At 43.3% G+C, this 25,996-nt stretch overlaps 1 protein-coding gene across 1 annotated transcript in view; it reads right to left on the bottom strand.

Annotated features, from left to right (window-relative positions):
* RCOR1 (REST corepressor 1) overlaps positions 1-24,861 on the bottom strand; it is a 120,366-nt gene extending 95,505 nt beyond the window's left edge. The window contains exons 1-2 of the mRNA XM_047735775.1: positions 24,274-24,861; positions 24,141-24,200 (exon numbers count right to left, since the gene is read on the bottom strand). Coding sequence (XP_047591731.1) covers positions 24,141-24,200; positions 24,274-24,586 — 373 coding nt within the window. The 5' untranslated portion in view covers positions 24,587-24,861. The remainder of the gene's footprint in view (positions 1-24,140; positions 24,201-24,273) is intronic.
* Positions 24,862-25,996: the final 1,135 nt, after the last annotated feature.

The following is a 25,996-nucleotide window of genomic DNA, read 5'->3' as shown; positions in this document are numbered from 1 at the left end:
TCCGGCAGGCTGTGGAAAGGCAGATGACAGCAAAAAGCAGTAGTAAATGGTGTACTCTGATGACATCATATCCACAGCGGGGTGTTTTCAGGAAAAGAATGGAATGGAACCAGCAATAAAGAACGAGGAGGACATCCCACTTCCAGGCCAGTGACACAAGAAATGTAGGGGAAGCAAGTACTACTTGAGAGTGCCACAGGGAAGACAATCAATTTTCCGTCAGGACAAGAATGTGAGGAGAATTCACCAAACTGAGGACTGGGGATTCCGCGGATGCACTCAGTTTCCGAAGGCTCAGTGTAAAGACTTCAAGAGAAGGTCAGAGGTAGGAGACGGAATCAGAAAAAAATAATGTAGCTAAAATCTTGGAGATTAGAGTCTACGTAATGGGAGGATGACCCAATAATTCCGGCCCGCTGGGTGAAATCAGTTTAAAAAAAAAAAAAAAAAAAGCACGTCATGAGATTAACACTGCTGTTCCCAAGGCAAGAAAGTGACGGAGAAGTCAGGTTTGTTGAGGGAAGGGAAGGGGTGCGTGAGGATTTTGCCAGGAATAGCCAAGCTCCTGGGCTTCCTCCTGACGTCTGGTGAAGACGTGTTGCTGGCACAAGGCGGTCTCCCTCGAAGCACTGCTCTTCGGCGGCTAGGTCTGGCCTAGGATCGTACAGAGCCAGTCAGTCTCTCGTGGCTACCAAAAAGAGGCTTGTTCTCAGAGGAAGAAGCAGAGCTGGTGACACAGCCCTCCTCCAAAATCCATCTCAGGAGTTTCTAACTGCCCCAATTCCTGAGGATTTTATATGACTTTCAATAATGTTGCTAAGCACAATTAATCTAACAAAAGAAAACGTTACTTTTCTGTGGATAGTAGAGAAGGCTAGGCAGTTTATTTGGTTCACTTACTCAACAGATTTTATTTTGTACTAACTATGTGCTAAACAATGTTCCAAACTCTGAAGACACAGGAATCTAGATACAAAACATGGGTATTATAAAACAAAGACCCATGCCTTTATGGAGTTTATATATTTTTAGAGATTTTATTCATTTATTTGAGAGAGAGAAAGCACAAGATAGGGGAGTGTCAGAGGGAGAAGCAGACTCCCGATTGAGCAGGGAGCCTGATGCAGGACTCGATCCTAAGGCTCCAGGATCATGACCTGAGCTGAAGCAGACACTTAACCGACTGAGCCACCCAGGTGCCCTGTAGAGTTTATATTTTAGAATGGACATTAAACAAGTAAGTACATTTATGGCATGTTAGAACAAACTATGAAAATTAGAAATAGTAGGGCAAGATGAGGTGGCGTGGAGTACAGCAGAAGTACTCCACTGTTCCAACGGGAACAGTGGAAGTTCCCGTTTTAAATAGGATGATCAAAATAGCTCCTGTGAATTATTCCTGACAAAAATAAATTTTAATCAAAAATCAATCAACCTTCTAAATCTAACAACAAGTTTACAGAAGATACAGAGGACAAAGAACATGATAAAAACAGCTAGGGGATGCAATCAGCAGATCCGGCACGAGGGAAACTCAGCCAGCCAATCTAGCGGTTTTCCACCACTAACTTACAAAGAAAAACAAAAGAAGGAGAAAATCTATATATTAAAATTCAGTGTGTATACGTTTTGACCAAGATGGAGTAACAGAGACCAGACTAACCCACTCCCTTGAAACATCCTAAAGAACAAACAAAATGTATGAAACAACGGTCTTCCACACAACACACACAAGTGACAAAGGACAGTGAACCCTGAAAATGGGAAACAAGATAAGCCTTCCAACTGTCCCAACTAACTGCTTTAAGAGAATTTCCAGGCCATGGAGCTAAGAAAGGGAAGTGAAGTTATTTCACCAAAGAAGATATGGGGATGGCAAATAAGCATATAAAAAAAAAAAACTCAGTATCATTTGTCACTAGAAAAATAGAAGTAAAGCCAGATACCACTACACACATGTCAGAATGTCTAAAATTAAAAAGACTGACCACGTCAAGTGTCAGCAAGATTGCAGAACAACTATAATTTTTTTTTTTTTAATTTGACAGAGAGATCACAAGCAGGCAGAGAGGCAGGCAGAGAGCGAGGAGGAAGCAGGCTCCCCAAGAGAGCAGAGAGCCCGATGCCGGGCTCGATCCCAGGACTCCGAGATCATGACCTGAGCCGAAGGCAGCGGCTTAACCCACTGAGCCACCCAGGCGCCCCAAAACAACTATAATTCTTATACACTGTTGGTGGGATATAAAATTGTAAAACCACTTGGAAAAATTTTGCAGTTTCTTAAAAAACTAATAAACATACAACTACTATATGATTCCGTTCCTGAGTACACTACCCAGGAGAAAAGGGAATATATACTTACACAAGACTTTTACACAAATATTCATAGCAGTTTTATCATAGCCAAACAATGGAAATGACCCAGATGTTCATCAAAGGTGAATGGATTAAATATTTATACAGTGTAATATCAGACAAACTAGTGCATAATATAAGATTGCATTTCTGTAAAACTCTAGAAAACCCAAACTGATCAATAATGACAGAAAGAGGATCAATGGTTGCTTGAAAGAGTGGCAGGTTAAGAGGATTACAAAGTGGCATTTTGGAAATGACAGACATAATCAGTATGTTTTGTGGTGATAACTTTACAGGCGTACATATATGTCAAAACTAATCAAACTATATACTTTAAACATGAGTTTATTGAATGTCAATTATACAAAGCCTTTTTTAAAACATGCAACATGTGGGGCGCCTGGGTGGCTCAGTGGGTTAAGCCGCTGCCTTCGGCTCAGGTCATGATCCCAGGTCCTGGGTTCGAGCCCTGCATCGGGCTTTCTGCTCAGCGGGGAGCCTGCTTCCTCCTCTCTCTCTGCCTGCCTCTCTGCCTACTTGTGATTTCTCTCTGTCAAATAAATAAATAAAATCTTTAAAAAAAAAAAAAAAAACATGCAACATGTGGCTCATGCCTGAATCCTGATTCAAAAAAACCAACTGTTTAAAAAGCAGTTTACTGGAGGGGCACCTGGGTGACTCAGCTGGTTAAGAATCTGACTCTTGGTGTCAGCTCACGTCATGATCTTGTCATGATCTCATGGGTCATGGGATCAAGCTCCATATTGGGCTCCACGCTCAGCAGGGAGTCTGCTTGAGATTCTCTCCTTCTGTCCCTTTCCCCACTTGCATGTGTGTGTTCTCTCGCAAATAAATGAATAGATCTTTTAAAAAAATAAAATAAATAAAAATTTAAAAATTAAAATAGTTTACTGGAGGTTTAACTCTAAAGAATAAATATTAATTTTATTTAATGCTGGTATTCGCAGTTAGATTTTATGTTGTTGCTGTTTTTATATTTAAAGACTATTTTTTTATAGAGGAGTTTTAGGTTTACAACCAGAATTGAGGACCAAGTACAGAGACTTCCCACATATGCCTGCTCCCACACATGCAGAGCTGCCCCCATTATCAACATCCCCCTCACACACCAAGTGGGACACTGACAGATGACCCTACACTGACATATCATAATCAAACCAACTTCATAGGGTACCTTAGGGTTCACTTTTGGTGTGCATTCTGTGGGTTTAGATATATAATGATATGTGCCCATCATTACTGTATCATACAGAGTGGTTTCACTGCCCTAAAATCTTCTGTGCTCTGCTTAATCTTCCCTGTTCCTACTCTAACCCCTTAGAAACCACTGATCTTTTTACAAAATATACCAGAGATTCTGCCTTTTCCAGAACTGTCTTATAGGTGGAATCATACAATAGGTAGCTAAACGGTCTGAAAGCCGTATTTTAGAGATAAGGTGCTTCTAGATGGATTGCTAGGTAGGTCAAGATGGCGTCACCGGGACTGCAACATCTGAGGGAAGGAGGTAAAGTCAGAGCAGCAGTGCAAGACCAGACTAAGTAGGTCTTCTAAGGCCACTGTCAAATGTGGGCCACTGCGAGGTTTTAAATGGCAGAGAAACATACTGACTTACATTTTAATACATAGAAGCAGGAGGCTTACCAAAGGCTACTGCAGAGATTGGAGTTTCAGATGATGATGGCTTACAAGAGGACAGTAGCAGTGGAGGCAATGAGGATTACATACAGCATGCTAGTATAAATGTTCTGCAGGAGGGATCCCAAAATGATATGGACAGTTCCCACCTTCAACAAGCAGCAGAAAAGACGTAAAAGCTAGCAACTAAGGATGGAGAAGTGCCATAATAAAGGTAAATAACAAGGTGTACACACAGAAGACACACAAGGTAGACCTAACTTAGAGGAGACAGGAGAAGAGCCCATGACAGTCCAATAGATAATGCCTGAATTATTATGTGCAGGCATCTCAATCTCAAAACTCTTACAGCTCCGATTTCAGTGAACAGCATCAACAGTTATCCAGTCACCTAAGCCAGAAATCCAGAAGTCACCGTGGCCCCCCTGCACCCCACATCTAACCTACCATCAAAGTCTATTCTAATAGCCTAAGAGCTTCAAATCCATTCTCATTTATTTCCCATCACTAAAACTTAATTCCATGAGGGCTGAGAATATCTAGTTTGTTCACAGAGCCTAGAACAGTGTCTGGAAAAAACAGCAGATGCTCACTTAAAAGTTTCTGAATGAATGACTAGCGTTCTCCACCTTCAGTGAATCCATTCTTATACAAGCTCTCTTCAGCACAACAACCAATGACCTTTCCAAACTGCATTCACATTCACACCACCCTCTGGCTTAAAATTCTCCAGTGGTACTCACTGAAGAACAATGATTCTCCAAAATGTAGTAGTGTGATTTTAAAATGCATGGTCAGGGTGCCTGGGTGGCTCAGTCAGTTAAGAGTCAGACGCTTGACTTCGGCTCAGGTCACGATCTCATAGTGGTGGGATGAAGACCCAAACCAGGCTCTGTGCTGAGCTCAGAGTCTGCTTAAGATTCTTTCCCCCTCGCTTTGCCCCTCCCCACCTCCTGCTCTAAAAATAAATAAAATAAAAAATAAAACACATGGTCAATACAATATGCATTATTTCACAAAAATATTACATCACTGCTTCCATAATATAAACATGAAGGAAAGTGTATTATTTTTATGCATATCAAAGAGACTTACTCTTTAATGACTGTTGAAAACCATTTAAGCAACACTTAAATTCCAAATAGGGAATGACTGCTATTAAGCACAGGGTTTCTTTTGGGGTAATGAAAATGAAATTAAGATAGTGGTAATGGTTGCACAACTCTATGAAAACCCACCAAATTGCACAGTTTAAAAGTTATGTGAATTACATCTTAATAAAGCTATTATTTAAAAATGAAATAAATTCCTCAGCTTGGCACAAAGGCCCTTGTGATTAGTATGTACCTACCTCTCCTGTCTCACCTTCCAACACTGATTACCTTCCTGAGTTTTAATTATATCAAACTACTCATGATTCTTTGAAAGTGTCAAGCCCTGGGGCACCTGGGTGGCTCAGTCATCAAGTGTCTGCCTTCAGCTCAGGTCATGATCCCAGAGTCCTGGGATCAAGTCCCGCATCCGGCTTCCTGCTCTGCGGGAAGCCTGCTTCTCCCTCTTCCACTCCCCCAGCCTGTGATCCCTCTCTTGCTGTGTCTTTCTCTGTCAAATAAATAAATAAAATCTTAGAGAAAAAAAAAAAAGAAGAAGAAGAAGAAGAAAAAAGAAAGAGTCAAGCCCCCCCTACCCATCGGACTCTACGTAAATACATGGCTCCCTCAGCCTGGCGCATCATTTCTTCATCTGCCCTTCCAGACCTACCTTAAGGGTCACTGCAGGAAAGCCTCCCCTTCCACACCCCATTTCAACCAGGTCACCTTGTCGCACTGACCCACAGGCTCTCAGAGCACAGGTATGCCCCTATAACACGGCATTTATCATACCAGACTAGACATTTTTTTTTTAAAGATTTTATTTATTTGACAGACAGAAATCACAAGCAGGCAGAGGCAGGCAGAGAGAGGAGGAAGCAGGCTCCCTGCCCAGCAGAGAGCCGATTGCGGGGCTCTGCGGGGCTCGATCCCAGGACCCTGCGGGGCTCGATCCCAGGATCATGACCTGAGCCGAAGGCAGAGGCTTTAACCCACTGAGCCACCCAGGTGCCCCCAGACTAGACATTTTATGACCATGGAAAATAGTAGACATTCAATAAATAAATAGGTCTAATATAAAACTTTATATTCTATAATGTGCAAATACAACTTAAAAGCAAATTTACTAAACTTAAGCCATAAAAACTCTCTTTAATTAACAAAATATGACAAAATCACTTATTAAATGGTTGCTAAACATACAGGGTTCATTAATATTCTATTTTTCTCCATGTTCAAATTTTCATCGGCCAAAAGAAAAAGCAAAGTTACTAATATTTAGGGAAACTCTACATACAATATCCTCTCACAGAAAAAATTTAGTGTTCTTAGGTCGGCAAAAGTATAAGGAGTCCGTCACATTCTCACATGATGAATTCCTAAAAACTTGTACAAAAGTGGAATGTCTGAAAGCAAGGCAACAGACATGTCCAAAGGGTCGCAGCCATGTTCCTAAAAAGATAAAAACTAAAAAAAAAAAAAAAAAAAAAAAAAAAACCACCACCTGAACACATCTCATCTTACTTTCCCACAGTGTAATTCCAATTTTGTACATGTTCTTGGTTTTTTCCCTTCACAATTAAACACAGCCAACCAATGAATACATCTGAGGTAAAAGCTGAATGCTTTTAGAATGCCTAATGATTATTAGCTTTGTCTCAACTACATGAGTTTGTAGAACCTACCCTTCAAATCACTGGTATCAACACTTTCACTTTGCTATTGCTACTTGTTCTTAATAAGGCAGGAAGTGTGATTTTAAAAGATTTTATAGCAATAAAACTCTTTAAACTTACTTAGAAACTTAATATGCAAAGCTAAATAAAAGTTCAGCTATCCCAGTTTATAAGCTACTTCAGCAGAGTAAAGGGCCTGCATCCCTGCCCCCCAGCTTCTTGGCGCCATTAACGATGCTGTACAAAAATGGCAACGCCATGGCGACTGACCCACCGCCAAGCAGGCAGAACACCAAGTGGCTACTCAAGATGACAGTTCATGAGCTGATCCATAAAACTCTAATTTAGTTTAGTATCAATATATGGCATCTGAAGGCGCCAGATGTTCAAAAACCTCGAAGAGACCTAGCTGAAAATGACTAGAAAACAATAACAATTCTGTGTTTCAAAAGGAATACACATAAATACTCATTTTACTACATTCCAGCAAGAGGGAGGTCCAAGACAGTCTAAGAATGAGATATTTCCTAAATCAAACTTTTCTTAAAAATACATTAGAAGTTGGGGCGCCTGGGTGGCTCAGTGGGTTAAAGCCTCTGCCTTCGGCTCAGGTCATGATTCCAGGGTCCTGGGATCGAGCCCCGTATCGGGCTCTCTGCTCAGTGGGGAACCTGCTTCCTCCTCTCTCTCTCTCTCTCTCTCTCTGCTTCTCTGCCTACTTGTGATCTCTATCTGTGAAAATAAATAAATAAAATCTTAAAAAAAAAAAAAAACATTAGAAGTATTAAGTTTTAAATAATTTACTTCCTAAAGAATGGTGAATTTTAAAAAACTATCTTCCTTTGGAAAATTGTGGGCTAGAATCATCAAGTTTCAGTGAGCAGGTAGATCAGAAGAAGCACTTTATTACAAATACTGAAACGAAGAGGGGCCATATAAAAACACAAAATTTGGCATTATGGTTTCTAAAAGCATCATTATGCTATTTACAGAATGTTTTCATGAACATAAAATCCGTATATGAAAGTTTAAAAGCCATAACAACTTTAAGAAGAAACCATAGGTTAGGGGCAGAAGACAATATATAAAACAAGTATTAATGTTTTCCAACAAAAAGGAAATGTAACAGGGTGCCCACCTGGCTCTGAGTCATAAGTTTGAGCCCCACACTGGGTATAGAGATTAAATAAATAAAACTTTTTTAAAGGGGGGGGGGTATAATTCCCCTGCTTACCTTTTGAGTTTATTTACTTAATTCCTCTGCTTACCTTTTTTGAGTTTATTTACTTAAGCAATCTCTACACCCAAAGTGGGGTTTGAACTCACAAGCTGGAGACCAGGAGTTGTATGCTCCTTGGACTGGGCCAGCCAGGTGCCCCTCTGCCTAGCTTTAAGAAAATAAGTAAATAAATCTAAAAAAAATAAGTAAAATTTTTAAAAATCTAGCCTTTTGCTTTCAGCCAAGATGGAGCGGCATATACCAGATTCACTGTTATATGAAGTAAAACCAGGACGACTGCATGAAGCGACCAAGACACTGGGCGCCAGCAACAAATAAAGTGAGTCCTGAGAGTCCTGAGAGATGAGAAACGAAGTAGATCCTACAACTGCCCCAGTTTGTTGCCTGAAGAGAGTTTCCGACTGACAGCATGGGGATGGGGACTCAGGGAAACAATCTTTCTGGGTTGAAGGAACAAGGCAGTCTGTAGGGAAGAGTATCAGAAGAGAGAGATGGCTGCACAGAGCTGGGATGCCAGAGATCTGCAAAGTGTCCCCTCAAATATTCAGAAGGGTACTGGGGAGCACATCAGCACATCCTTATAAGGAAAACACTTAAGGTTTCTGAATGGAGAACCCCCCAAAACAATAAAAAGGAACAATCCATGAAGCTCACACAGGGCCAAGAAGACTTCTTGTTCCCAACAGCCAAAGTAGAAAACCTCAGAATTCATGGACTACTGGGTACTCAGAAGAGTTTTGACTCAGTAGTGGGAAATAATCAGCCCTAGATGAAATGCTGCTCTGATGTTGCCTACCAAAGCTTAAAATTTAAATGATCTGAAATGAACAGGCTATTTCTAAGGAACTTAACCGTGTCCCAGAAAAAAGCTCAAGAATATTTATAGGAATACAAAAATATCCAGCATCCATCAAAGTAAAATTCATAATGTCTGGCATCCAAACAAAAACTACCAGACAAGCAAAGAAGCAGGAAAAGGCAACCCATAATGAGGAGAAAAATCAATCAAACCCAACCCAGAAATGACGCAGAAGATAGAATTAGTAGACAAAAGCATTAAAACAATTATAACTGTATTTCAATGTGTCTAAGGTATTAAAGGAAAGACTATGCTAAGCAGAAACCAAAAAAAAGTACACACACACACACGGGAATTTTGGCTCAGGTCATGATCTCAAGATTCTGAGATCAAGCCCCACATCAGCCCCACAATCAGTGCAGAGTCTGCTTGAGATTCTCTCTCTCCTCCTTCCTCTGCCCCTCCCCCCAGCTCTCCCTCTCTCAGAATCTTTAAAAAAAAGAAATACATAATTTTATACACTTTTTAAGATTTTACTTATTTACTTATTTTTTTTATTTTTTTTAAAGATTTTTATTTATTTAGTTGAGAGACAGAGATCACAAGTAGGCAGAGAGGCAGGCAGAGAGAGAGGAAGGGAAGCAGGCTCCCCGCTGAGCAGAGAGCCCGATGTGGGGCTCGATCCCAGGACCCTGGGATCATGACCTGCACCAAAGGCAGAGGCTTTAACCCACTGAGCCACCCAGGCACCCTTACTCATTGTTTTAAAAAGATTTTATTTATCTGACAGAGAGAGAGAGATCACAAGTACGCAGAGAAGCAGGCTGGGGTGGGGGCAGAGGCAGGCTCCCTGCTGAGCAGAGAGCCCGATGCGGGGCTCAATCCCAGGACCCTGAGATCATGACCTAAGCCAAAGGCAGAGGCCCAACCCACTGAGGCACCCAGGCTCCCCAGAGAGTGCAAGCAGGGGGAGGAGCAGAGAAAAGGGACAAGCAGACTCCATGCCGCATAAGGAGCCTGACGCAGGGCTCAATCCCACAACCCTGAGACAATGTCCGACCTGAGCCAAAATCAAGTGTAGGACACTCAACCAACAGAGCCACCCAGGCGCCCCAATGAAATGTATACTTTTTTAAAAAGATCCAAATCAAAAGTCTAGGTATGAAACCCATATTGTCTGAGATGAAAAATGGGATTGAGGGCAGATTATACATTGCAAATAAATAATAAACTTAAAGATATAGCAATAGAAAATATTCAAAATGAAAACAAAAAAAAGACTGACCATAGCATCAGTAAGCAGTGGGACTTCAATCAGCCTATCATATGTCTAACTGTACATTTTAAATATGTACAGTTTGTCAATGATACCTCAATAAGGCTGTTTTTTAGAAACCTAATCTTTGAAGACAGGCTGAGACTTCATACTGCCGATTTTTTAAGTCCTACATTATCTTCAACATAGCCATACATCTTAATCACCATTCTGGTTTAATTAGGTACTAAATAACCACCTTGGAAAACAAAGCTCACCTAAGCTTTCCGTTTTTACTTGCTTTCAAGAAACCTCATTACGAATTCCTTAATAACACTGTTTAAACAAATACCCCACTATAAGACTTCAGTACACAACCATCATAATATTAAACAGTTGCACCAAAATCCCATTTCACCACGTACTTTCATTAAAGAGGCAAAACTTCTGAACTAATTGTAAAAATTGAAAACAAGAACACTTTCAAGTCACCAGAATCTCTAACACTGCTATCTCAGAACTTTCTGGGACAACAGAAACATTCTATTCTGCACTGTTCAATATGGTAACCAGTAACTACATAGGGCTATAGAGCACTTGAAATGTGGCTAGCATGACAGAACTGAATGTTTTGTTTAGTTTTGTTTTGTTTTAAATAAGCTATATGCCCAATGTAGGGTTGGAACTCATAACCCCGAGATCAAGAATCACATTTCGGGGCGCCTGGGTGGCTCAGTGGGTTAAGCCGCTGCCTTCGGCTCAGGTCATGATCTCAGGGTCCTGGGATCGAGCCCCGCATCGGGCTCTCTGCTTGGCAGGGAGCCTGCTTCCTCCTCTCTCTCTGCCTGCCTCTCTGCCTGCTTGTGATCTCTGTCTGTCAAATAAATAAATAAATAAAATCTTTAAAAAAAAAAAAAAAAGAATCACATTTCTTACTGACTGAACTGGCCAGTATGCAACTTTAATAATTTAATTTTATTTAAATTTATTTGATTTTATTATTTAATTTTAAATTAATTTTAATTAAGTTTTCATTTCAATAAATTTAATTTAAAATTATTTAATTTCAATAAATTTAAATTTAAATATTTTTGCAGAGTAGTGATTATATTATATAGTGGCTGTATTAATTTATAGAGTAGTGGACAACACAGCTCAAGATAAAAAGAAAATATGGATTGAAAATTTTAAGATTAGAACTTTCCAAATAACTTTTAATATTTATAGCTTATAAATAATATTAACTTTAAAATTAATAAGCACCATAAACCATAAACACTGAAAAGCTATTTTTTTAAGCCCCATGCCCAATGTGGGGCTCAAACTCACAACCCCAAGATCCAGAGTCACATGCTCCACTGACTAAGCCTGTCAGGAGCCCCTGAAAAACTATTTTTTAAAGATTGGCTCAAAGAATCATATCACCTAAAACTTCCTGGTTCCTTCAATTCCTCTGCCCTCCACTACAGGAGGGATTAGGTACCCCACTGTACCATGTCTCACAATACTCTCCATATACTATCAGCAGTGTATTGGGGACTGCGGAATGAGAAGTAACCACCTAGTGGGGATGATATCTACTTTTAGGGAGATAAAAATGTTTTGGAACTAGACAGGGTGGTGGTTGCACAATGTATTAATGAATGTACGAAATGCCAATAAATTGTTCCCTTTAAAATGGCTAATTTTAGTCACATGAATCTCACCTTGAGAAAAAAAATTTAATGTATCTAAGCAAGATGTGCACCTCTAATTTATACAGATTCACTGTAAGAAAAGCACAGAAAATGAGGGAAGTCAGCTTTTACCATCAATTTAAAAGTTCATTTTTCCTTGGGTTTTCACTTCTTCAGTAACTGAACTTGATGCTTAGTTATTAAATGTCCATTACAAAATGCCTATTCAAGGAAAGTCAGCCAAACCAAGCACACGGCTCAGAACCACATTCAGCCGTGACAAGTTAGCAAATGAGCCTTAAAACATTTAAACCTGAACTGGTGATTCTAAAAACTATCCTACTGCACTCTAGAAAAGCAGAAGTACATGGAACGACTAGCTCCCAGAAAATTCGGACAGTATTAAGACCACACTAATTCCTTATTCTACTCTCTACTATCCTGGTCTCCCTACGTCCATGCTAAATTTGAAAGCAGAACAAGCCCCAAGTCCAAAAGCTTCCATGCCGCTAGAGGTAAAGAAGGAACGTAACCTTAAGTGAGAGAGTGCACGTGTGTGTATAAAACAACAGAGAAATGCCCTACGTTCAGGTAAATATTAATGTTTAGCTAACCTCGAAATTTTAATTAACCTTTTCAGACACAGGCCATCAGGTAGTGTTTCCTGGCCAATAGATGAAACTGGAAAAGAAGATTTCACAGCCAAACTTTAGGAGCAAGACTACTTAAACAGCTTCACTTTAATACAAAGGAATCCTTGAGGTTCTCGGCAGACAACAGTTAGTCCTTAGGCAATTTGGTCCTTAGTTAAATTACACTATGATAAAATCAAACATGACACAGCTCACATTTGAGTCGATCAGAAAAAGGCTTGCAATTTCCTTTATACTCTGGTCTCTGAACAATAAAACCAAATTAACTAATAACACCAAGAAATATATACTTTGGAATGAGAGGCAGGGATAGTTTGGTTGGGGGGGGCTGGGGGGAGGGGAGGGAGGATGGGAATAATATGCAAGAAAGAGAAATTAGTTGCTGAACAATACTAACCAGATAGCTGGTACAGGTAAAATCAAAGGTTTTTAAAAATACTCTCTCAAAAATTAATTAATTAATTAAAATAAATTATTCTCTCAGATATTTTAATTTATCATTTCACATACTATCCAAGACATGGTTCTTAAATTCACTCCACAGCTCAAGTTCAATGTGAACCTGTGGAAAAATGGACAGGAGGATGGGATAAGCAATATTTAAATACTATATATTTTTTAAAAGATTTTATTTATTTGACAGAGATCACAAGTAGGCAGAAAGGCAGACAGAGAGAGAGGGGGAAGTAGGCTCCCTGCCAAGCAGAGAGCCCGATACAGGGCTCGATGCAGGGCTCGATCCCAGGACCTGGGTATCATGACCTGAGCCGAAGGCAGAGGCTTTAACCCACTGAGCCACCCAGGCGCCCGTAAATATTATATTCTTATCTGTTAAACTAAGGGGTAGCCAACATAACACTACCCATTATAACCTTAAATCATACAATCATAAGAAACCACTCCCCTCAAAAAAACCCTACAATTGTATTTTAAGCTCCAAAGACAACTATATTTCAATACATGCAGGAGTAAAGCAACTCACTCCAGTTTGTGCCAATCGACCAAACCAATCTGTGTCTTCACTGCCAGACCAAAGAGCAATGTAACTGGACATGAAACGGATTCTGGCAATCCTAAACCTAAAACTCCAGAACACCTGGATCACATGGAAGCAACTAATCAACAGACCCAACACAGCACTACTACCTAAGTGTCTGTCTTAAAGAGGATTTCTGGCTGACTCTCCCCGAAGTATATTAAGCTGAAATCTAACTGCAACTTTTCCCTTTCTTGGTGATATATAAAATAATGGCACATCTTACAACTAATGGCACCTTCGAATGCGCTACCTTAGGCAAGTTATTAGGTTAAGACAGAACAATAAGCCTTTGTTTCCTCATCTAGAAAATGGAGAGAACAACTTTATATGATTGTTATGACTGTGTGTTAAATTATTTAACAAAGTGTTCAAACCAGACTGGACCATAGTAAGCACACCTTGACCTGGCACTGAAAGAGCAACCCTTTGAAGGTTTTCTGTTAATGACGACAAGTTTTACCTCCCCATCAACACACTCACCCATTCCCTCATTAAGTAGTGGCAAATCCATCAGACAGATGAATTTTAGCACCTTAACCATTTGTAAGAAACTAACCAACCATTACAGGAACTAAAGTCATTAACTTTAACCTCTAACATGCTGCAGCTTTAACTACATGCTGGACAGAAATTAAATCAGAGCTTTCCAAGTCATCTGGCACTGTAATGTGGGCTAATAGTTCAGTATACCAAAATGACAATGAAACAAAACAAAGATGTCAGTTCTCAGTAACATTCATCTCACAAATCAAGAATCCTAGTGATGAATACTACAGGGCCTACACTCCAAGGCCAGGCTTTAAGCAGAAATATGTCCCATCAGGGATATTATTTTTATTCCTTCCTAATCAAAAAACTCAATTAATACCCCCACATGCTAAAGAGAAAACAAAAACTCTATATATGCGGACGCCTGAGTGGCTCAGTGGGTTGAGCCGCTGCCTTCGGCTCAGGTCATGATCTCAGGGCCCTGGGATCGAGTCCCGCATCGGGCTCTCTGCTCAGCAGGGAGCCTGCTTCCCTCTCTCTCTCTGCCTGCTTCTCTGTCTACTTGTGATCTCTCTCTGTCAAATAAATAAATAAAATCTTTAAAAAAAAAAAACCCTCTATATATGCAAGCTTAACAAAGGATTTAGTATCCAAATAAATAAAGAACTCATACAAATCAGTAAGACCAACACCCTACAGAAAAACAGCAAAAGGCATATTCACAGGAGGAATCCAGGCAGTCAAAAAACATATAAAAAGACATTAATCTCACCAGTAATTAGAAAAATGACAAAGGGGTGCCTGGGTGGCTCAGTTGATTAACTGTCTGCCTCAGACTCAGGTCATGATCTAAGGGTCCTGGGATCAAGCCCCACATGGGGGCTCCCTGCTCAGCGGGCAGTCTGCTTCTCCCTCTCCCTCTGCCCCACACCCCCCACTTGTATGCTCACATGCTCTCTCTCTAATAAATAAAATCTTAAAAAAAAAAATGAAATGAAAATGCCAACATAAACCACAAAAGGACAGCACTGCAAAACAGTCAGTCAATCTAACAGTCTAGTGCTAGTTGGGTGAAAACGGAACTCCTGTGCCTCATTAGTGGACATGGACTTGTTTGGGAAGCATCAAAGCAAACGAATATAGAAAATAATTTCATTTACAAAAAGACTCTCACATAACAAAACATATTGTTAGTCATACATAAGTATGTATTAAAATACAAAAACATACATGGGAATTCTGAAGGCCTTGAGCATGGCACTCAGATTTCTCTTCAAGGGAGAGTGCTGGGAGATGTTTAATTAGCTGGCAGTCCCATCTGCCTGGCACCTTTGGGATCCACTGCAGCATTCACACCAGCGCCAAGCCAATAACTGAACACAGCAAGCATCCTTGAGCGGGGCCTCTCCTGCCCTACGGAGTCCTCTCACCAACAATCTTCTCTGGCTGAGACTTTCTCCAAGCTTCACTCCAACCTTAGGATCCAACCACAAATCATCCTGCCTTCTGTTTTCCTTCAAGGGTGTCACACCAATACCCATTTGAAGGCTTTTGCCACCTAACCTTCCCCTCCTCTTTATCCTTCACAGGCATTTACCACTATGAATCTCTTGCACATCTAATCCCGTCTTGGCATCTGCTTCTCAGAGGATGCAAATGAACTCACAGGAAAAATACAGATCAACTTCAGATTATGGAGGAAGTGAAAGAATTAGCCTTCAGCTGCGCCTGACACAAATATAGCCTAATAGTAAGTATTAATCACAGTGTTGGGTACAAACATTACTTTTTAAGTAACTATCATTACAATTCTATCCTATCCAATGGTAATACTCAAAGATATTCAAATTATGCATAATAACTATCCAGCTACTTCAATTTTAAACTTTTAAAACTCTTATGTCTTACGTCTCATTCTAAAATTCTAAAATTCTGAACTCATATTATTGTTCCCAATTACTGTACCCAGTAACAAAACTCTACAACATCTAAAATAACCCAAGTTTGAAGTTTGGCCTCATATGGCCTCAAGTCAACCTTGTGACACTTTCAATGATTAGATATTGAAAGAGAGACAAACATAAGGCATTTTATCTCTCTAGCTCTTACCTTCCTCATCTAGGACAGAGGAAGGTTGGATTACATGGGCATTACAATTTTCACTCTTGTTCCACTGATGGAGAAAAAAATCTAGAAACTTCAAAAATGATGTCTAGTGTTCAATTTTCATTAAGATCCACATCTTTAAAGAATGTAACTAATTTGAAAAATAAGAGTTTTAGGGTTTATTGTTAACATCTTGTTAACACCTCATTTACTTTATTTTTATTTACTTTTTTAACCATTTGTCAGAGAGAGAGAGACAAAGAGCACAAGCAGGGGGAGCGGCAGGCAGAGGGAGAGGGAGAAGGGACAAGGAGCCCTAGTTTTCACCCAACTAGCCCTATGCTGGACTTGATCCCAGGACCCCAGGATCATGACCTGAGCTGAAGCAGACGCTTTACCAACTGAACCACTCAGGCATCCCTCATTTTTTTTTTTTATAAGATTTTATTGATTTGAGAGAGAGTGTGCACAAGCAGGGGGGAGGGGCCACCCAGGCATTCCATTAAAATGTCATTTAAATGAGATGTTAAGGGGCCCCTGGGTGGCTCAGTGGGTTGAGGCCTCTGCCTTCGGCTCGGGTCATGATCTCAGAGTCCTGGGATCGAGCCCTGCATCGGGCTCTCTGCTTAAGCAGGGAGCCTGCTTCCTCCTCTCTCTCTCTCCCTCTCTGCCTGCCTCTCTGCCTACTTGTGATCTCTGTCAAACAAATAAATAAAAATCTTTAAAAAAAAAAAAAAATGAGATGTTAAGGGGTGCCTGGGTGGCTCAGTGGGTTAAAGCCTCTGCCTTCAGTTCAGGTCGTGATCCCAGGGTCCTGGGATCGAGCCCCGCACTGGGCTCTCTGCTCAGCAGGGAGCCTGCTTCTTCCTCTCTCTCTGCCAGCTTCTCTGTGATCTCCATCTGTCAAATAAATAAGTAAAATCTTTAAAATAATAATAATAATAAAGTTAAGGACTCATTTTAAAAAATAAAAAATAAAAAAGATAAATGAGATGTTAAGGGGAGCCTGGGGGGCATCTGGGTGGCTCAGTCAGTTAAGCGTCTGTTTTTGGCTCAGATCATGATTTCGGGGTCCCGGGATCGAGCTTCACATTGGGTTCTCTGCTCAGCGGGGAGTCTGCTTCTCCCTCTGCCACACGCCCCAGCCAGTGGGCGCTCTCTTTCTCTCTCAAATAAAATCTTAAAAATAAATGACATTTTAATGTTATTCTAAAATATTTCTCTCAAACATTTTAGAAGAACACTTTCTGCCACCTTTAACCAACTTTAAAATACTCCGTTCAAAAAAAAATCATCAAGGCGGGGGGTCTGGATAGCTCAACTGTGGGGCACATGACTCTTGATCTCTGTGTTGTAAACTCGAGCCCTACGTCAGATATAGAGATTACTTAAAAATAAAATCTTTTTTAAAATGCATAATAAATATCAACAAAGAAACCATAAAACTCAAATAGACATTAGATAAGATGTATTAATAAAACATTCAAAACACAAAAACAGAAGAAACTGTTATATTACAACTATAACCCTATCATTTCTAGGGTCACAAACACTTTCCACAATTGCTATTTAAAGCTGTGGGAGGAATTAATTCTGTCCAAATCACTGAATCAGCATTCAATCCCCAATCTACCTTATTCAGACTTCTAGTACATTACTACAGAGATTTCCTCCCCCAGAAAGTGATTTCAAGTTCTGTTTTTAATATAAATACAAACTTACATACACCTTAGCAAAGATCACTGTTTTCCATTAGAGTAGGGGACATATAGAAGCCTATTTTTTTGTTTTTTTTCAAAGATTTTATTTATTTATTTGACAGAGAGAGATCCCAAGAAGGCAGAGAGGCAGGCATAGAGAGAGGAGGAAGCAGGCTCCCCGCTGAGCAGAGAGCCCAATGCAGGGCTCGATCCCAGGACCCTAAGACCATGACCTGAGCCAAAGGCAGAGGCTTAACCCACTGAGCCACCCAGGCGCCCCAAGGCCTATTTCTTTTTACATTATGCAGGGAAACTCTGAGGAAAGACTCAGAAGAAAAGTGAGAGCTAAACCATAAACTGATTACAAAAATCTATGCAGCAAAAAAGAAAATATAAAAAGACAACCTGGGAAAATACAGTAACTTGGATAGAACCTTAATGTTTCATCTCCAAAGACTTAAGATTTTTTCAATTAAACTGCCCCACAGAAACTTATAATGACAAGGAAAATCACTTTCTAAAAGTAAGCCTAAACTTCTTCAGTACAAGTTAACATTGGTTTTTTTTTTTGTTTTGTTTTGTTTTTAAGATTTTCTTTATTTACTTGAGAGAGAGAGGAAGAGCACAAGTAGGGAGACCGTTGTGGGGACTTGATCCCAGGACCCTGAGATATGACTCAAGCCAAAGTCAGATACTTAACCAATGAGCCACCCAGGCACCCCTTAACACTGATTTTAGAACAACTATGTTCTGGTCGGTCTCAACCAGCTAACCTTTGAATCACAGTCACCATCTGTGGAAGGGAGTACTGTGGTAGAATTCCACCTTGAAAGCATTAACTCAAAGATAAGAACCTCAAAGTTTAGAGCAGAAACTCCCTGACTCAAAACCTAGTTAATGTGTACTTCCCCTGGCCCAGGGAGGGATTCAAGCTGTCTACTACGATCTAGAAGCTTGATCTGAAGATATTTACCTATGTTCCCTAGTCCTCAGTATTCTTTTCTGGTATATAAATGTTTTGGACTCCTCCGTCTTCCAGGAAAGGGTATATAACTAAGCTGTATCAAGTACATGTGACTTAAGAGCAATCATCTTCAAATATCTCAATGCATGACTTATGTTCAAATTAATGGCTTCATTATAACCCAGGCTTCCCTATCAGTAACGCAGGTGATGCAAGGGCCACTACTTGGCAATTTAAGTTACATGAATGATAATTAGAATAAGGATAGCAGAAAATGTTTACTTAGCACTCTGTGTGCCAGGCACTGTGCTAGGCATTTTACATGTATAAGTTAAGAAGTTTTATTACCTGCTTTACAGATGAAGACAAAAGTGAAGTAACTTGCCCGGGTCAACACACACAGCTGGCAAGAGGCACTACCAGGACCCGAACCCAAGTCTGAGGATTCTCACAGCACAGGCTCTCTCAATCTATTCTACTCTGCTTCTGAAAGAAACATGAAATTACAAAGAAGGCTATGCCTGGGTGGCACAGTCAGTCAAGGCTCTGACTCTTGGTTCTGGCTCAGGTAGTGAGCTCAGGGTCTTTGGGCTCCACGCTCACCCAGCAGTATGCTTCTATCCCTCTCCTTCTGCCCCTCCCCCCACTCTCACACTCATGTTCTCCCTCAAATAAATAAATCTCCAAAAAAAAAAAAAAAAAAATTACAGAGAGGACTGTAACTGACATAATCACGGACTATCTGTGATGCAAACAACCCCTGATTTATGACTGAGGAAACAGGTTCCTGGGGATAACGTGACCAGCTCTACCTTCAGCACCTGCTTGGGCACAGACCTAGGGCATTCCATCTCCACACAACCAGTTCTAGGTGTGTCCTTACCACACGACTTGACAAAGCTGATCTCACAGGACTTATCTTTACGCTAACCTCTCAGGGTTGGGTGAACACTGCCTCAAAGTATGTTTAAATCACAAAACATTCACCCTAACTTGTGAATTTTAGAATACTTATAAAACTGATTTTTACGGGGTGCCTGGGTGGCTCAGCAGGTTAAAGCCTCTGCCTTCGGCTCAGGTCATGATCTCAGGGTTCTGGGAAGGAGCCCCACATCAGGCTCTCTGCTCAGCAGGGAGCCTGCTTGCTTCTCTCTCTCTGCCTGCCTCTCTGCCTACTTGTGATCTCTGTCTGTCAAATAAATAAAATCTTAAAAAAAAAAAAAAAAAAACAAAACAAAACTGATTTTTACAATGAAACTGAAGTATAGAAAATAATGTGTTCTAAGAGGAACACAGAACCACCAGTAAAAAGAAATGAAAAGCAGGTCAAGACCCTCTGGTCAGTAAAATTATTCCTCATCAAAGCAGAACACATTTTACTAGTAGAAATCAATTCTGAAGTGACAGTTAAGCCAATGACAACCCAAATTTTCAAATCCTATTTAACTGGATTCAATGTTCCAAACACAGGTTGCTTTTTTAAAGGACCATTATCTCAAAAGTATTTACCATTAACAATTTCCTCTTCTATAAGTCTCAGTTTTAATATCAGTAAACTGTGATACTGAAAACTAACTCAGGATAAAAGTTGATATAGTAACCCATGCTCCAGGAAACAAAGAACTTGAGTCAACCTTAACATCCTGTCACTGTGTTTCTCCAGCTAGAAGACAACAAAGAGGAAAAGCACCAAACAATGACAGAAATACATAGGCTATAAAAATACATACATAGAGAGGTACGTAGCTATGTAGGCATATATATATATGGGCTATAGATTCCTTCTTTGGATGCTTACTGGTAAGATTATGGAAACAGTCACATCTTTAACAGAAAAACACTACTCATTTCAAATTAATTTATGCTTTGCAAGTGCGGGAAATAACAAACCAGAAGTAAGACAATAAACATTCCTCCCTCTTACTCTAATATATGATTACTAAATTCTAAAAGAAACCAATGACAACTCAGCATACGCTACAGCATGGGGTATGGAAAGATGGTCTGGATGTCATACATGGAAACAAAGCCTAAGTTTAAGATGTAGAACTACATGCTGATCTTTGTTTTTAAAACTAATTGATAAAACTTCTTCTATCATTTTAATTGCCAAGTTACACCACAGTCCACAAATCTAGTCTGGATCCTTATCTGATGCAAAGAACTGAATCAGCATTTTAGGACTACAGTGCTCCGTGCATTTGTGCATTTCAGTTACTATCCGTAAGAAATGACAGAAGGGCTGGGATGCCTGGGTGGCTCAGTGGGTTAAGCCACTGCCTTCGGCTCAGGTCATGATCCTGGGGTCCTGGGATCGAGTCCCGCATCGGGCTCCTTGCTCGGCAGGGAGCCTGCTTCCTCCTCTCTCTCTGCCTGCCTCTCTGCCTGCTTGTGTGTACTCTCTCTCTCTCTGACAAATAAGTAAAATCTTTAAAAAAAAAAAAAAAAAAAGAAATCACAGAAGGGGATCTTCCTTGGACTATACAGAGAATGTCAGGTGTTCCTAGTTTCAACCACTTGCTTTTAAACCTAAATAGGGTCTAGTTGGGATACCACAGATAAATAAAATCTGACTTTAAAAAAAAAAAATAAAATCAACTTCTTCCACTCACACATCTTTACCAGAGATGGTTTAAAAAAAGAAAAAAGAAAGAAAGAACAAAAGGCTTCCTGAGGAGTTTCACACTCACTTCTTCAAATTCTGGTTAAAAAAAAAAAATGCATTTAAAACTCAGGCAAGGAGAAACAACAAGCACTAACGATCACAATCTCAATTCCGCATTATTCCTAGCTTGTACTCACAGAAAGAACCTTTCAGCCTAAAGACCTAAAAAAAATTTTTTTGCCATGAAACAAACATGGTGTACCATTTCTAATCTGAAATGGAAGTCTCGCCTTTCTTAGATATTAAGTTCTATATAAGAACATACCTTAAAAAACAAAACAAAACAAAACAAAAAAAAAACTAGGAAACAATAAGGTCACACAATTTCCAACCATAACTATAAATATTCCCAATGCTCAGACTGGCAAAACAGGGCTTAAAATTATTTATCAGTTAAATTCCTTTCCAGAGTAAAACAACACACAATAGGAAATTTATAAATATTGATACCAAACCCCAATCAACTGGCAGTAAGACTATGCAGAACATTTACAATGTTTTACTTTTCATAATGGCAGGTCTCTAGCATTTTTTTTTTTTAAAGATTTTATTTATTTATTTGACAGAGAGAGAGATCACAAGTAGGCAGAGAGGCAGACAGAGAGAGAGGGGGAAGCAGGCTCCCCGCTGAGCAGAGAACCTAATGCGGGGCTTGATCCCAGGACACTGAGACCACGACCTGAGCCGAAGGCAGTGGTTTAATCCACTGAGCCACCCAGGCGCCCCAGGTCTCTAGCATTTTTATGGTTGTACCTATTCCATCAAAAATACAAGGGCAGCTCAAAATATGATCCTACTACATCTGCTATTTCAAAGAGAACAAACCCAAAGAAGTCAGGGTCAGTACTAACAATTCAAAAGTAGACATCCATATTTAGAAGATCGTCAGAAGGGCACCCGGGTGGCTCAGTGGATTAAAGCCTCTGCCTTCGGCTCAGGTCATGATCCCAGGGTCCTAGGATCAGGCCCTGAGCCCCACATAGGGCTCTCTGGTCAGTGAGGATCCTGCTTCCTCCTCTCCCCCTCTCTCTGCCTACCTGTGATCTCTGTCAAATAAATAAAAAAATCTTAAACAAACAAAAAAAAAAAATAGAAGAATGTCAGAAAACCAATTCCTGTTGCTGCCATCAGATATGCCCTCTTCCTTAGTCACATCCAAAGTATTTAAGTAAAGCTTTCAAAACTAATGTAACTGACACATACTAAAAATCGACCAACTTACTAAAAGATCTATGCCAGTTGATTTTTTTAAATATGTGTGGGAAACTTAGTGACAACCTTTGCTTTATGTCCTGTATATTAAAACGTAGATGGACTTGACCTACAAAATGAAGATAGGGTCAACAGTAACCAAAAAACAGTATGCTTCCCCTGGTGGCGGACCAAGGAAAGGAGAAGGCATGCCTACAAGAGAAAAAAGCCTGGTCTCCCAAGTCCTATCCTGTCACTCTCGTAAATGAGAAGTCACTACCAAAAAAGGAAGATGTGGGGGAAGGGGAAACTATCAAAAAGACTAACACGAATTTAAAGAGAATACAAACCTGGGTGTTAGACTAAATAAATTTAAGAGGTTTAAATCAACAGACTAAAATTTAGAAGGCAGATATGGGCAAGGTCATTTATTTCCAGAGTGCCCAACAGCTCACTCAGGGCTGCCTGTGTGTTTTCACTTCAAAGAACACCCAGAGTTTAGTACCTTAATAACAGCTTAAGAGCAACCTCCTTTTTCAAGGACTGGATCCTTACAATTCTCTGCAGTCCTGTTTCCAAGGAAAAGCGTGTGTGCATTTATTTTCTCAAAAAGAAACTAGTGGCAGACCCCGCACAGATACCCTCCGGCTCTCAAGCCCTCCAGCCAGAGAGCTGCCAACTCCAGTTCTGCAGGATTCTCTTCGAATTTTATTTCTGAAATAAAACCCACGTCCTTCCAAACGTCTTCTGCGCCAACAATTTCTAAGAACAGTCTCGCACGGAGACCGGCTAGAACCTCACGCATTAAAATCTGACGAATTCCTTTGTCTGATTAGATTTTTTTTCTGGTGCCACTTTAAATTTGCTTCCACGCAGAAGGGCGGCGAGGAAAGTAAAGGCTCCCCTCTAGGATGGAGGGTTTCTCGGAGGCGGCGTCGGTCCTCTGGCCGCCGGCCCTGAGGGCTGTGTTCTCTCAAACCCCCTCCCTCAAGGAAAACAAAACAGAAAAGGCAACACGGACATTTACAAACAGGTCCCAAAAGCAGACAGCCGCGAGCGAGCCGCAGTTCCCAGGCAGGCGCCCTCGGGGAAGCACGCTTCCTAACTGGCGTGGGGGGTCGCTTTTCCAGTCCCCCGCGGGCCGGGCGGGGAGTCCGGGCGGCAGGAGCGCGGGGGGCCGGAGGGGCCGCGAAAGGCCGGTGCGGCGACGTCCGGCGGGACGGGGACGGCGGCGAGGGCGTCCCAGGTCCGCGGCACGCGCAGTATGCTAACTCTCCGGCGCCGCCACCCCGACCCCCGCCCCGGGACCCCCGGCCGGCCGGAGCCCCCAGACCAGGGGCGGCCGCGCCGACGCCGCCCGCGGTCCCCCCGGGGCGCAGTGGGCCCGCGGCGGCGACCCGGCCGGGGGCGGCTCGGGCCTCCCTCCCCGGCGCGCCGGCGGACCGCGCTCGGCGTGCTTCCCTCGCGGCGCTCGCCCCGCCGGTCTCCCCGCCGACCGCAGGGCCGACACACACACAAAAAGAAAAGTTGCCCGACGGCCCCCGCCCCCTCGGGTCGCGGGGCCCCGAACGCTACTCACCGGGGTCGAAGTCGGGCACCACCGCCTGGTACTGGGGTCCGACCCGCATGCCGCCGCCACCTGCGGGGAAGCAGAGCAGGGCGGTCAGCGCGGGCGGGCGGCGCGGGGGCGACGCGGGGCGGCTGCCACCTACCGTGCTCCTCGTCGCTGGACGAGCCCGAGCTGCCTTCCTCCCAGGAGTTGCTGCTGCTGTTGCCATTGGGCGCCGCCGCCGCCAAACTTTTATTCTGCCCATTACTGGGGGCGGCGGCGGCCGAGGCGGCGGCCGAGGCGGAGGCGGCGGCGGCGGCGGCGGCGGTCGAGGCGGAGGCGGCGGTCGAGGCGGCGGAGGCGGCCGAGGCTGAGGAGGCTGAGGCGGCGGCGGCCGAGGCGGCCGCGCTGGCCGCGTTGTTCCTCCCTCTCCGCTTCCCTGAGACCTCGGGGCCCTTCTCCACCATGGCCGGCATCGGCGGGGGCCGGGGCCGGGCGAGAGCGGCGGGGCCCCGCGGCTCCTGAGGAGGGGGCGCCGGGCCGGGGGGGGGGGGAGGTGGCGGGGGGAGAGAGCGAGGGCGGGCGCGGGGCTGGGCGGGCGCGCTGGAAGCCCGAGGGCGCGAGTCGGGGCCGGGGGTGGCCTGGCGGGCGGAGCGCGGTGCCGCTTCAGACCCCGAGCGCCGAGCCGAGCGCAACTTTCGCTCTCATCGCCGCCCGCACTTCACTGGCACTAACTACTCCGGGAGCCGCGAGCGGGCGGGGGGGGCGGGGCCTGGGGCGAGCCGAGGGGGAAAGCCGCGCGCAGCCCAACCCGAAGCAGGCTGGCTCCGCCCCCCGCGGGCTTCCATTGGCTTCTGCGGGATTCGGAGGGCGAGCGGCAGCGCGGTTGGCTCGGATCTCCTGTCTGTCCCAGGGACGGGGGCGGGAGAGCGGGGAGGGGGAGGCTCCGGGCTTCCGTTGGTCAGGTTCGGTTGACGCGTATCGCCCGCTGTACGTGGTTTGAGGTTTGCAATCTCTCTACGCCCCATGATCCATCTCTCTAGGCAATAGCGAGGAGTTAGCTGCCCTCCCCCCCGCTCCCTCGCCGCGGCCCCCACCCCCCTCACCTGCGCTCGCCCCCCGCAGCCTCTGCCCCTGCATTCCGCGAAAGGCCCCACTGAGAGTCCCGCTGGATTCAGAAAGTAAAATATCCGCGACGCGAGAAGAGAAATGGAATGCGAGGACGGGACTACTTTCCCCCTCGCGCGGAGGATTACAGCCACAGTTTGAATGGGTTCGATACAAAGAGGGGAAACTAATTGCAAGAAACTAATTGCGCCCCCACCTTTCCCAAGGGGGTGGGGGGTGCCTCTGTGCCGGGGGTTCCCAGTGCAGAGGACAGGGTTCCCAGGTGACCGGCTCCCCTGGAGGGAAAGGAAGCAGTGTCCGGGCTCGGAGGATCTGTGGAGGCTTCTGCTAATTGGGTGGGGGGCAGCTGGAAGTGGCCGCAATTGCCCGAGTTGCGGGCGCGCCGGGTCCGCGGGGGCCGGAGGGAGGGTCCCGAGCGGCCCCTGCCCAGCGCGGAGTCCGGGCGCCGGGGTCCCCTGCCATCCCTGATGGCTGTTTAGGAGCCAGTGAGGGGGCCGAATTGTCCCTGCGGGAGGGGACACTTGCAGAAATGGGAGGAGGACTTAGAGAAATGGGCTGGGGCCAGGAAGGGTAAAGAGGAAGAAGCTATTTTCATCCCAAGCCCTTGGTAGGGGAGGAGGGTCAACTTCCTCCCAGGCAAGAGCCACTTTTCCGGATCTGCTGCCTGCCCTGCCTCCCCCAGCCCCCACCGGGCACCCTGCGAGGGAGAGCACGACCCAGCCCGAGACCTCCCCGCCTGGAGTGTGGTCACCAGCCGG

The sequence above is a fragment of the Lutra lutra genome, chromosome 7 (assembly GCF_902655055.1).
Source record: "Lutra lutra chromosome 7, mLutLut1.2, whole genome shotgun sequence".
Lineage (NCBI taxonomy): Eukaryota > Metazoa > Chordata > Mammalia > Carnivora > Mustelidae > Lutra > Lutra lutra.
The sequence above is the reverse complement of the archived record's forward strand: the minus strand, read 5'-3'. Positions and strand labels throughout refer to the sequence as shown.